The sequence below is a fragment of the Haliaeetus leucocephalus genome, unplaced genomic scaffold, assembly GCF_000737465.1.
Source record: "Haliaeetus leucocephalus isolate CR32 unplaced genomic scaffold, Haliaeetus_leucocephalus-4.0 Scaffold450, whole genome shotgun sequence".
Lineage (NCBI taxonomy): Eukaryota > Metazoa > Chordata > Aves > Accipitriformes > Accipitridae > Haliaeetus > Haliaeetus leucocephalus.
Window position 1 is genome coordinate 8,655,266 of NW_010972886.1, and position 13,478 is coordinate 8,668,743.

General features: G+C 44.0%; 1 protein-coding gene across 1 annotated transcript; it reads right to left on the minus strand.

Annotated features, from left to right (window-relative positions):
• Positions 1-2,078: 2,078 nt before the first annotated feature.
• On the minus strand, positions 2,079-13,098 carry LOC104836271. Its single transcript, XM_010574758.1, has 9 exons — positions 13,029-13,098; positions 10,568-10,654; positions 8,460-8,571; positions 7,652-7,796; positions 6,440-6,553; positions 5,714-5,858; positions 4,227-4,375; positions 3,594-3,733; positions 2,079-2,234 (listed from the first exon to the last, which is right to left on the minus strand). The coding sequence occupies exons 3-9, from the start codon at positions 8,563-8,565 to the stop codon at positions 2,113-2,115; spliced, it is 921 nt and encodes a 306-aa protein (XP_010573060.1). The 5' UTR covers positions 8,566-8,571; positions 10,568-10,654; positions 13,029-13,098; the 3' UTR covers positions 2,079-2,112.
• Positions 13,099-13,478: the final 380 nt, after the last annotated feature.

A 13,478-nucleotide genomic window follows, 5' to 3' on the forward strand; every position in this document is an offset into this window, starting at 1 on the left:
CTCTTGAGCTTCTTTAGAAGCCAGCAACAATATAAAACAGTTCACCCTTACCTCTGCGCTTTTTGTGTGCTTCAGAGAACTCAAAGAGGTTGCGAGACATAACTTCCCTCTACAGAGGCCCTGTTGACTCTCCCCCGCTAATTTATGTGTTAATTGTATCCTGTGGTAGAATTTCTAGTCATTTGGCCAGTACAGACATCAGGTACAGACACAAAGACACTGAAGGCTTTGTTCACTGTCCTGTGGAAAGGCAGTGCAGCTGACCTGGTCCAGGAACTGTTTGCAAAGCCCTTGCTTAAGAGGATGCAAAACCTTCCAGGGCTCCCCATGCATTAACTGCTGCACAGCCTCACAACAACTACTCACCTTGCCTGGACCCCTTAATCCACACACCAGTGGATTTAATACCACTGTATTAAAGAAGGCAGCTTATGGAGAGGCTGCTGGAAATTTGCTAGCTGGGCTCTTGGGAGGCAGAGCTTGTAAAATAGAAGTTTAATGAACAGGGTGCTGGGCAGAGGAGTTTAAAGTCATGCATAGGAATCTGCATGACCCAAGTCTCTGCCTCTAAGGTTGGTGAAGGCATGATCAATAAAAGCAGCTACATCCAGGAGCATCCCAGCAAGCAAAGGGCAGCTGGCTCCAGCACAGGACCAAGGCCCCTGCAAAACCCAGGGCACAAGCAAGGCAGGAGCCAGGACAGTTGCTTTAGATAATTTACAGAGTTAGTGGAAGAGTGGTAGAATTCACCAATTTATTTGAAAAATAAAACAACTTAAGAGAATGACAAGAAGAATTGCATTACATTGAGTTTGCTCTTTGTTAAATGTAAACAACAGCACATGTTATTTTGGAAGATTTTTCTTTTGTAATAGTATTGCAAGATATTCAGCATCTGAAAGCACCTGCCATGTAGAAACACTTTCCAGACACCAGTGAGACACCATCAACTCTCAAGTAGGCACAGGAAATAGAGGCAGCGGGCCAATTCACTCAATCCATTTTTAGGCTTCTTAAGCAGTGAAGCCACATGAGCAAGCACTGATCCAGGATGAACTTACTCCACCAGTTCAAAGTTGTTTTTTTTTTTTCTAAACAGGCTTCCTTTGAAGCAGCAGGCTTTACTCCAGATCAGGTATCATCTCATCTGCACATCTAACCTCTTGCCAGAGTGGCTACAAACCACACTTCAGCAGGAGGCATCCAGCCAGCAGAAATTGGGCACTGCTGGCTCAGCACAGCTCAGGGAAAGGCAACCCACCACACCATCTCATCTGTCTTACAGGCAGAGCAGGAACAGCACAAATCTGCCATTATTGTGGGTCCACAGAGGCACTGACATAGTGATTGACTTAACTGAGAAAATCAGGAAAAACCAGAGCAGAGACCCAGATATCCTACTGTATGCTGAAAAGTGAATGCATCTTTGGTTTCTAGAGCTACAACAGACTGCAATAGGATGAAGGCTTGCAGAAGTATTCAGTCACTCCTCCTCACCCCCCTTGGATATCAAACATCAGAGCTGACACTGCAAAGGTAGATCTCTGAAGTTGTAATATCCGTTCCCATCATGAAGAGGAGGGAGAGGAGCAGTTGCTGCCTGCGGGAGATCTGCTTACACCACTGGGGCTTGCAGACACCCAGTACTGAGTGGCCAAAGGAATGACAGACATCCCACTGCTCACCTTGACTCCCAGGGACGGTTCACTTAGAGCTACACTTTAAGAAAAATGAACTACCGAGGAAAGAATATGAACAACTGTCTGTGTGAGCCTGCCAAGTGCCTGTCAACAGCCCTCGTTGCATTGGCAGGAGCAGAGTCACAGCTCCATCATCACAAAGGTATACAGGGCTGTTCAGCTGAAGGACCTTTTCCCGCACTGATTCAGAGTCAAACCAAATGAAGGATCATGCAGATTCAAGGTGGGGCTGTGAGTAGCTGATCTGAGGGAATGTGGTAGCAGGACAGGTTTGCAGGCACAAGCCATCCACATTTGGAATGGAAAGAAATAGTTACAGAAGAGCACAAGGCAATTGATACAGGAAGGAAGGACCAGCAGATGCCCAATTCTTTTCTCCTTTTAAAGGATCTGCCACAACATGCCAGAGGTCTCAGGCCACTGTGCCTGACGGGGCTGTGGTTTCTGGTGCTTCCAGTGGTCTCTTACAGAGTCTCCATGTGACTAGTCCCAGCCGAACAGCAAAGATCAAGCAAGTCACTGCCAGCAGAACAACTAGAAAAGAAACACAGAAGCATGTTAGTACATGAAAGAAAGTCAGTGATTCTTGTCATACCCCAGCTCCCCAGTATAGGGGGCATTCAGGGAAAGAGGAAAAAAGAAACCCCCTGTATAGGAATCATTACCCCCCAGAGTTCAGACTTTCATGGCTATCCAGTTAAACTTGCCCAATGCTTCCAGGTCAAGACATTTCTAAAAGGGAGAGGGCATTATAGACACAGGAATAAAAATTTATTACATTAACAAAACACTCCAAGAATAGTTCAACTATATAAAGAAACATGCAGTAGTTTGGGAAAAGCACATTCTCACCCTACCAGCCAAACAAGCTGAACCACTAAGAAAGAAGTTTTGCTGGTAGAAATGCCTGCTGCAGGGACACAGCTGTCTGCCGGAGATCACACATACCTCCACATTCCTGGTGGCCATAACCACCAGGAAATGAGTCTCCAGTGCCCTCATGCCTTTGGCAGACAAGCTCTGCTAAGTCCTGCTTGGTGTTTTTAGGCATTACCAGGATCCAGCTACCCTTACAGCACAAGTTTACATATACTGGAGTGGCTGCGATAGTAGTGCCAGTCCAGAAATTGGCTTTAGCCACTGGTATGTAACAGTGGGAAGGCTGAAGGATGGGAACATGCTCCCTTCTGCTGACCCTACTGTGGGAACAGGCATCTCAAACTGCCATAGCAGGATTCAGAGTTCACACAGCTCAGTCCATTTTGTGCCAGCATAAAACTACTCATGATGGCATAGCTTTTGCCAGGCTGTGATTGTACAGTATTTGGACAGCTTAAGCCCTTTTACAATGGATGACTACACTCAGCTACAGTGGCCTGCAGCAACCAAATAATCCCAGGAAAACTTGTTAAGGCTAGCCTAAGCTCTGTAGAGGAGGGGAGCATATACAGGGTTTTGCATTGTGAAATTTAGACACAACCCCTCCTTGGGTCAGAAACTTATGCACTGCTCCTATATCCCAAATGATATAGGGCAAATGGAAGTCCACAGCCTTCATCCCAGCCCCACTCTTACTCTGGTCTGCCCTGCAGCAGATGGAGCTGCCAGCAGAGGACCCAAGTAGATGGTGGAGAATTGCAGGGCAAACATCGCACCAGGAAGTGAATTTGAGGCAACACAATGTTTGAATCCAGCCCCAAGGCTCCTGGGCAATGATTTCTGCTCTACTCTTTACTTTGCAGAATGAATACCTTCTAATAAATCCTTAGTTCTGCTTTTTATAAATATACTTCAAGAGGCAAGTCCGTCTTTCTGCCCCTAATAGACAGGAAAGATGTGGAAGTGTTTACTGGCTGCCTTTTCCAAGAGCTGGAAACAATCCAAAAGAATCACCTATAAAAATGCTGTTTGTCATCAGGGATGAAAACGAGAAGTTCTTGCATGCACTGCCAGTCAGAGCTATTATCAACACTGGGTAGACTGTAAGGTTATAGCGGACATACTTGTCAAGAATGAAGTTTTCTAGATAAAACCTGTGAAGACAAAGACACCAAAGTAAGCATTTTCTCTGTACATTTTTCCCCATAGAAAGTTTAAGAAAGGAATTAGACAAAGAGTGGGTTTTTTGCAGGCCAGTTTGGACCAGAGTCCAAAATTGTTCATTTACTAAAATTCAGAAGATTAATTTAAAAATTATCTAAGGTAAGTTTAGGGAAAAAATAAAGCCATGTTTCATATGTTTTCCACATCAAGCCCTCACCTGCAAACCTAGGGCAGGCTGGGCTCATGCAAGTCACAGCAACCTGTTCTTGACCCACAGCATGTGCTTACTGGCATTGCTGAGGGTCAGGGAAGAAAGACTCTGCCCAGTCTCCAGGTTCATCTGCCACGAATTATAACAGAGTCCTTTGTACACTGTGTTGGTAAAGGGACAGACCATGAATGAATTGGGACAGATAGTCCAACCCATTTGTGAGAGGTGGAAGAGGTCTTTCAGGCTTGGTGGGAACCCATGAGGTTGCTTACCATATTACTAGGTCAAGAGCAAGGATGCTTAGAGAAGCAGTTGTTGCTGTCTCATTGGACACATTCCACTTGTAGATCAACACAATGGCAAAGTTCAGCAGAGCAGCAATGGTGGTCCATGTTGCATACAGTGCCAGCCCATTCTGGACCTGCCACATAGCACATCAAGATGACAAGCAGTAATAAAAAAGGTAATTCCTGGTTGTCTTTTGTGACCCATAGGTCCTGGGGCAGTTAAGCCAGCCTTCTGGACCTAGCTGCAGAGGAAGTCCCTCAACATAGAGAAGAGTTGAAGCCTTGGAGTCCCCAAAGTAGCCCCAAGAACCACCACAGTGGCAGCTGCAGAATTCCCTGTACAAAGCCCTCCGACCCCAGCAAGGAGTTCCCATCCACACCCCAAAGTGCACAGGCTGCCTGGCTGCCCAGCCCAGTTGTTGCAGGCTGCTGTAACTGGCAGAGAGAACAGTTTTCTTGAATCTCAACCACCTCCCAGCAAACATCTTTGCCACATGGAGCCTCCAGTAGGCAATATCAAGGGCTGGCGTCACTCCTGAGTGAGGATTGGGGAACCCAGCTACTCCCCTTTCCCTGTGTTATACTGGAGTCTCAGGAAACGTAATAGAAGGGTGTAAAGAACAGAGCCCGCTCCCAGTTTGTGCCAAGATATGTAGACACATTTCCAGCTGGGTTGGTAGGAACTTTCCTGTGCAGGGCCTCTCAGCTTTGCAGGCTCCCCCTCCACTGAAAACCCTCCTAGATCCTTGGTTGGGCTTTTTCAGCTGACCCACTTTCTCACTGAGCAATACCATCATCAAGCAAAGAAACTAAAGGTGGTTAAAGCACACACAGCAGCCATGGGAGGAACTGCAGCACAAGGTGTCCTGGATGGGGAGTAAGGGATCAGGGTAGCAGGTTTGAGCTAGGAGAGGCACAGGGAGTGATGGAGTATTAGCATGTTTATCTTATTTTCTCTGTGCAGTTTGCCAAACACACACCCACTCTTCTTGGGAGAAAAGTCATTTTCTTTCAGAAGTTGGCAAAACTCAGAAAGGCAGCTGTATTTGAAGCCTTGAGCAGTACACACTTCCCCATATAAGAACTATATAATTTTTTGTAGTCAGATACCTGGGACATCACCATCAGCTACAGCAGTAGAAGCCACCCTTAGCAATGGCTTTTCCCTCTGCAAGAAATATTGTTCACACCCCAAACACAAGTCTGGGCTGAAGTTTTCATTCTTCACTGAAAACTTCATTTTGTAGCAGCTAGAGAAGTACAAGGGATATACCTTGCTCAATCATGCCCATGATATCTGAACAGAAACAGATGTAATTAAGCCCATGTGCACCTGCAGCAGGCACAAATTAAAGTCAGGGCGGAAATCTTCCCTTACCTTCTGCCATTGAATCTTTCATTCTTGATACCTTCAGCACTGCACAGAGGTTTTTAGCATTTACTAACAGCACAGCTTCCCAAATGCCACTTACTAGGATGCGGGTGAGCCAGAGCTCAGCTTTGTGACCCTTCACAAGCCACGAGGAATGGATGCTCAAGGCTTGGTGTGAAATGAAGAGGGAGGCACACGTGGTAAAAGTGAGAGCTGCCAGGAACACCAGGGCTGGTAGGAGGTATCTAGGACAAAGAACATGCATGCATACAATACACAATACATTTTTTTCAGTGGTGTCACAATGCCTTAATTCATAGCTTTAGTGTTTGGCCTTTACTGACTTTAAGTTAATCAGTCTTTAATAAAGGTAATCACTACATGTAGCCCTCATTTTGACATACTGCTGTTTTATTCTGTTAATCACAAAGTTATTTTCCTGACTGCAACTGATTTCTTCACCTCTTGACAGTTGTGCTTTTATAAGCCTTTCATGATCATGATTATGAAAACAATCCAAGGCAAGGAGCTTAACTGTATTTATGAAGAGAGGCATGGCTCCTGTCTTACCTGTGGAGAAAAACACATGGAAGAACAGCAGCTTTGAGGAAATCTTAGACTTCAATAACTGATCCACCTCATTTCTTACAAAATGAAAACTTTGTGCAAAAACCCCAAACTTTTACAAAGGCCACCTTTCCCAAGGCTTGACATAGAGTTTTACAGGTGTGATTAAGTGTTCACACACAGGGAAAAGGGCAAAATGAAGTATTGAGCCAGTCCCAACAAAAGGGTTAGAAAGCATTTGTAACAAAAGGCAACTTACTCTCGGTCCCACAGAAACAGCCATCCAACATTGAGGCCATTATTCAGAATCCATGCCACATAAAAAGGTATTGGCAGCAAGTCTGGCTTTATGTAGACACATCCAAGTTCATTCCTGCCAGGAAAAGTGGGTATGGAGAACGGAAAACAGTGCCTGCATTGACCAACCAAACTTTCCCGGCCTCATTTTCCTCATACTAACAGGGACCCTACATTGGAGTTAAATATTTCAGTTTAAATCAGACTCTCTCCTCTGCATCCTTCTCTGACACAATACATTCCCTGTGGCTTTCCCCATCAGGACGCTGTCCCATGGTACAGAACTCCTTGCTGGTCTCTGCACCACCACAGATTTAGTGGGTAGTAAGGATTGCTCCACAGATGCTGCAAAGCTTGTGCCACTGGTGGTGGTACCAATGGCATGGTCATGGGATTCTAGCCCAGTTCCTGGGGAAAAAGGCTTTTGGGATCATAGTGCAAGTGCATATGTGTATATGTTGTGTGTGCATGCACATACATGTATATGGACTTGATCACTCTTGTACAAACACACACTTCATTCTTCCTTCAACCTTCAGTGTTGGCCAGTACCAACTGAGTGACTTCTTATAAGTCATGTGAAAACAGCAGATACACAAGACTCAAACTAAGCAGTCCATGGTCCCTCTCAACAGAAGAGCTGCAATGTAAGTCCACCCCACAGAAGACATCACAGAATATTACAGATATTGCATGGTCCTGCATGAAGCAGTTATTGTTCTCATAGCCCCAGGAAAAGATTCAAGTCCGGTTCAGTGACCCAGGAGACTTCCCAATGCCAATTCTCTGATCTCTAACAGCAAGTAACCTAAAAGCATTAGCTCCATAATTCATTAATTTTGCCTCTGTGGATTCTCAGCATCTAGCAGCTGGTAAGTGCAGCTACTGGGTAACTCTGTCAAGATACATGAATCAGTGGAAAACAGGCCTCAAAAGTTTACATGCTTTGTAACATGTCCACACATTAGAACCATTCATACACACCTCGAAATTGCTTCCCAGCTTTGGATGCTGAACCTAAAAGATGCTCCAGCAGCAGACCTTCAGCATGTCAAATCAAGAGGAATTGCAGTGGGTTTACTCTGACTAGAAACCCCAGAAAAGGGGGTAAGAGACTGAGCTACAGAAAGGAAGAGCCACTGTCCCTCATTTATACCGTAAGCAGGGAAAATACCTTCGACAGATCCCTGACAAGGCGTAGAGAAGCCAGGCAAGCTGCCAGGCATAAATGACATTCCAGATGAGGAAAGTCCAGCCAGCTGGTGTGAAGTCAGTGTTGTACTTCTCCGAGATGTTTCCAGGGGTTGTCCTGAACAGACCTGTGGTGGTGAATGTTATTGCAGGCAAAAGCATTACCACATACCAAGGATGGGAAAAGACTGCTGGTTTCCCTCACCCTCCAATCTTCCTCAAAGCTTAGTCCATACTTCAGTGGATCCAAGGGAGATGAGAGGATGCCCCTGGTGAAAACAAACTGTGTGCTGCAGTTGGCTTCCCTTCAGCCACCCATTATGGGATCGCTGTCCCTATGGGGAACCCTGAGCACCTTCCCTCTTATGCAGAACCAGAAAAGCCAGTTGCATGTGAAAGCCAGAGAGAAGCACAGTGTCCATTTCTGACAGATTCAGCTGGGTAGCATTCAAGCCAAGCACCACTGCCCTCTACAAACCCACAGCAGCAGCCTGAACAGCTTCCACCAGTGATACAAGGGCAATGTATGCAAAGATTGCCTTTCACCTGCCAATAGATCCAGGTTCACCAGGGACAAGACCATTTACTTGGATTTCAAGGAACTGGATAGGGCTCAGGCACCTGGCTATAACACCTGGAGGATGCACCAGCTACTTCCATCTTTCACAGATCAAGGTGTACTTGGAGAAGTAATGAGGTAACAGAGCTATCCCATCTAAAGACACCTTATATCATTAAATGATATAATGCACAAAATCCACTTCTGAGCAAAGACAATTTTCTTGTATTACCTTTGAGTATCCCAGTGGCATTTCCAGCATTCAGTATCACCATGACTGTGAACATAGCCAGAGACAGAAACATCACCAAAATCTTCAGCTTGTGTATAGCATCCATTTTACCCTGCAACAAATTAGAGATATTGTTTGGCTATCCTAATATATGCCTAAGTTTGTTCCACATGCAAGAGGTTGTTTTAGAAATAACATTGTAAATTCCCCAGTTTTGACTGCTGACTTATTTGTGGTGTTTTCATAAGAACTAAAAAGGCCTTGTGTGGGCTAGTAGCATCTTTGTTTGAAACAGCATCCTCTTGACAGCAGCCAGTGTCAGCAGCCCAGAAAATAGCCTAAAACCAGGGCAAGCAGCTGATACTTCCCCAGAATACTCTTTCAACAGCTCAAGGATTTCTAGCAGTAGTGTCTTTAATAGTCTCTCATGAGTTTAAGACTGTAAACTCTCCGGATCCATGAAGTAATCCAATGATCTGGGAAAAAACCTGCCTCAGTGTCCGAGATTGTCCATTAACCGCTACCCGCCCCTAGCACTGCAGTGACTAAAGACCCCCATACAAGTTTCAGATTGAGAGCAAACACTACAAACAAATGGGAAGGCTGCCTGGGTTCTGGACAGCCCTGACCCACAGAAGCAAAGAGGCCTTGCTAAGTTGCAGAACTGAAATGGGAAGCCATGGTTTGCCCAACAAGCAGCCTGCTCTGCCACCACCCATCCCTTACTGGCATAGCGCAAGAGACATAGCTCAGGTTTGCCTATGGATATATTGCAAAGGTTTTAAGGTCTAAATAATTAATGAGCAAGTGTAAAAACAATCCCAGCTTATCTTGCATCACTATTGCAGTTTTACTGAAGCAAACAGGCCTATCAATTTTGCCTGCTTTAGGAAGGAAATATGAGAACACTAAAGTCTTGGCTTTGCAGCCATGTGCCTTTTAGTTCAATATAGCTTTTCACATTTACCTCTCTAATCCTATAACTCCTACAAAATAACTTCTTTTCATGGTGGTATTATCTCCTCATCTACTGGCTGCAAATAAGATTTAAATGCTTTAGCAGGTCTCAAGAACTTTATAGAATTTACAATCTACATACTACATTTGTTTCAAGGTTTTTTAAGTAGTGACTTGAGCTCTCCCAAGTGATTTCCAGTAGTCCACCATTTGTTATATCAAGGAAAAGTTCTGTGCCGCCTGTAAGAGTAAGCATACATGCATCCACACTATAGGCAACAGCTTTATTTCCCCTCACAGCTCAGCACTTGAGCTGCCTTCTCTATACAACAGCACTTCATTGCCTTCCAGGGCTGGCAGGAATAACCACCGAGTTGTTTAAGCTGCTCAGTGTTGAGCTAATAAATTCCAGTTCCCACTTCAGTGGATGGTTTTATAGATCCAGGCTTTGTTCATGGACTGAGCTGCATCCAGACACATCACAAGGAAGTGGGAGGGGAAATTGTTTTCTGTAAATCCATACCAGCTTTTCCCTTTTCAATTCCATCTAAACAGAAAACCACCTTTTTTTTTAATTAAAATCCATCTGGAAGAACTCATTTAACTCAAGATATCAAATCCCAAAACAACTTATTGTTTTCAACAGATACACTGAATTAGCAAATTCCAAAAAAATATCCACTTGTACTATTAAAGTTATCATTTCTGACTCGGGAAATAAGCGACCTGCAGATTTCTGAAAGCCAGGAAAATGTAGGAGGGAAAATATCACTGTACACTTGTCCTATTCTTACATTCTTTCCTTGAACACTGACTTTTGGCCACTCTAAACCAGCACATGGGACTAGATGGTCCTTTGATCTTACTATCAGGCCAAACCTGTGTTCTCCTGACAGTCCTATAATTGAATTCAGCACCACATTTCTTTATTAGCATATTTGGAGGAGGCTTGATTACACAGCTTCAGAGAAACCCATACTTGTTTACAGAAGTCTAGGAGGAAAGCGTTATTTTAAAAGCAGTCAATAGTTTCACCGCTGTCTCTCACCTCCTGCCTCCCTAATTTATTGCCAGCAATAAACATCTGCAATATTTCCCTGCCTCCAGTTATCACTCAAATACCCTTTAGAAGAACCAGAAATATTACTCACAAGGATCTACACAGGCTTTTTGGCAGCGTCTTACACCTGTAGTTCAGCTACCACCAGCGCTGGGAAGATTCCGCCGCTCAACCTTATCTAAAGATATTTTATACAACTTTCAGCAGATTAATAATCATGCATTATTAAAAAAATCACAGTAGTTAGACATGCTTTCCATCTAAGCTGCAGCCTCCAATTGGCTAAAGCCTTCCAAAACCAAGCACTTATGCAAGAGAAATGTGATTACTTAACAAGGGCCTTTTATAACAGCCAGAGCAATGCACACTCCCAACTTGCTGACAGGCAAAAGCTAATGAGTGCATGCTCTCAGGCTCTTGCCTGCTTCATCCTTCCCTAACTTTGCCACAAGGAGGGAAACTCACCACTCCAGTGCAAAATATTGCATCTCAAAATCATAGCCAGGGCAGCACTCCTGTGTGGGAGAAGGAACACTTGGAGGGGTAGCTGCAGAAACAGCCTGCGTTTGGGGAAGCTGGAGATGTAATACATAGCAAGGTCTGGATCCTCTGAGCAGCTACAGATCTTCCTATAGCCCCAGAGGGAGCTGAAAGCTGAGCTTCTCAGGACTTGGCACTCAGGGGGCATTTTATGGTGTTACACATTGTATAGGTACAAGTAACTTCTCTTGCACAGCAAGCACATGTATAGTAATCCTGTATTTTTATACTTCACATCTATTCCTTGCAGTGCAGCACATAGTCTGTTGAAAAATCCCTGAACCTCACAGCTGGGCTTTAAGTAATTTCTAGACCTGAAGGACTCTAGAAACCCCAGGGAGAACCTTCCTGATGTCAAAACCAGAAAGGAGGGACAGGTGAGAAGGTAACCCCAAACCTGAAGTTCTAAACAGACTGTTCCAAGAATTTTTTTTTTAAGAGATTGGTTTCAAGCATATTGCACAAGTAAATTTTTGTTTGCAGATATGGAAAATGCTCCTGCCCCCCACTGCAAGCCAGTCCCACAGAAGCAGAGCAAGCCACATTAGCTGATCAGTCTCCACCTGCATCTCTGCCCACTACAAGACTGCAGTCTCACCACATCTACTCCTCATTTTGTATTTCTGCTTGTTTCCCCTCAAATTTAAACTATTATAGCCAGCTAAAAATATGCTTCAGCATCAAAACGTTATTTATCTTGTGCAACTATAGTGCCTACCAAGCAGACAGTCTTGCTGGGGATTCCTCCATGTCAAATAAAGGCAGTGAATAAACTAGCACCTATCCTCACCCATTAGAGGCAACATCACAGGGCTAGGTATGAACACTGCTAAGGCTTCCTTGGCCTTTGGGGTAGGGGTACAAAGCCTACATGAATACAGATTTGCCAGATGTGGGGAAGGGCAGGGCATCCAGCCAGCACTGCCACTGTCTACCTTCTCAGTGTAGGTCTGAGGTCCACCCTTTGAAAGTATTCTGATGAGGAAACCAGTGGCTTAAGTATGATTATTTCATATCAGCAGACAATACATCGTGCTCTACACACCAATCACAGACAAGAACAGCTCATACATAACCTGTTCCTTGAAGAAAACTAAGTCCTAAGCTTACAGCATGGTGACATTAGCACCTTCCTCTCCTTTTTTCACTTTGTGTATCCCCCCCAATATGTACAGTGACTCTCCCCATGCCCTAGAAACTGCCTTTGGGTTACAAGTTTATAAGCACTGTTACAGCAAGTGTGGGCTGAAATACAAGCAGAACCATTATGTACATCATATGGTCCTCTCTTCCTAGTATATTAAAATCTACAACGCACTTTTTCCACACTGGACCATGTCTTATTCATGGCTCACATATATATAGTGTGTATATATGCATATATATGTTTTTACTTATCAGATGGTCCAAACGACCTCAGCACAATGTCAGACATTACATTTTCATCCAACAAATGGGTGGTTTGAAATTCTTCACTTAATACAAACCACTATCTTACACACAACTGTTAGGCAGACCTGATCAGGTAGGTCCATGCTGATCTAAATCCAGGGCAAGTTCTGCATGCAGGAAATATTGGCCAGGTCAGAGAACCAACAAACACTTTGATGTCCCATGTTCTTGCTGGTTATTTCATAATGCCTCTGTCCTGGAGTGAGATAACTGGAAGCAATGCCACCATAGCAGTGGCCTTGTCCTCTTGCTGCAGTAAGCCTGGCAGAAGCTTTAGGCCCACATTCTGGGTTTGAACAGTTATTTTTTCAGAATAAACTGCAACACAGGCCTTGGATAAAATATTAAAAATTATTTTATCATGCAGCTCTACAGAAATCCCTAAAGTAAGTTTGTAACATACAGAGGAATGTACTCAGTGCTTATAAATATGTTAAAACTGAATGGCTCTTGCTTTGCTAGGCTGCACAGCATTGCCAAAACTGGGAATGCTCAAGTACAGCTACAGCTCTACAATACCAATGTCAAACTCAAAGCAAGCATTTATGGAAAGGCCCTACCTTTCTAGTATATCTTCACTGAAAGAACTTTTAGACTTATGTCTTCCATGTGGGTTTCAGTTGAATATCCTTGCTAGCCCATTGAGGAAGAAAAATTGTATTGTCAGATGAGTGACAAATGCAGTTATATACATTTCAGCCAAGAAATAGCTGTTAATGTTGGTATGCACAGACAAAGCAAAGCATGATACGATCCACATTCACAAAAAGACATGTCTTGAAATCAAGATACCCAGCAACAATGCTGAATGAAATCACTGGAACCAATTCCAAAACACAGCCAGTGTTCAATACTTTTGAAGACAAGCTGCTTTGAATCAAATATCAGTTTGTATTCACCTGGGTCATGATAGAGGAAGCTAATTTCCAGCCAACAGTTATTTTACCACCATGGCAGTTTTCCACTGATAAGCAGAGGAATATACATACTCTTTCTGTATTACCAAAAAA

Coding starts and splice junctions, on each gene's coding strand:
- LOC104836271 (XM_010574758.1), bottom strand. CDS start 8,565: ATGGATGCTATACACAAGCTGAAGATTTTGGTGATGTTTCTGTCTCTG. Junction 7,797..8,459: donor TGCCACTGGGATACTCAAAG/GTAATACAAGAA, acceptor TCACCACCACAG/GTCTGTTCAGGACAACCCCT. Junction 4,376..5,713: donor TCTGGCTCACCCGCATCCTA/GTAAGTGGCATT, acceptor GCTATGTGGCAG/GTCCAGAATGGGCTGGCACT.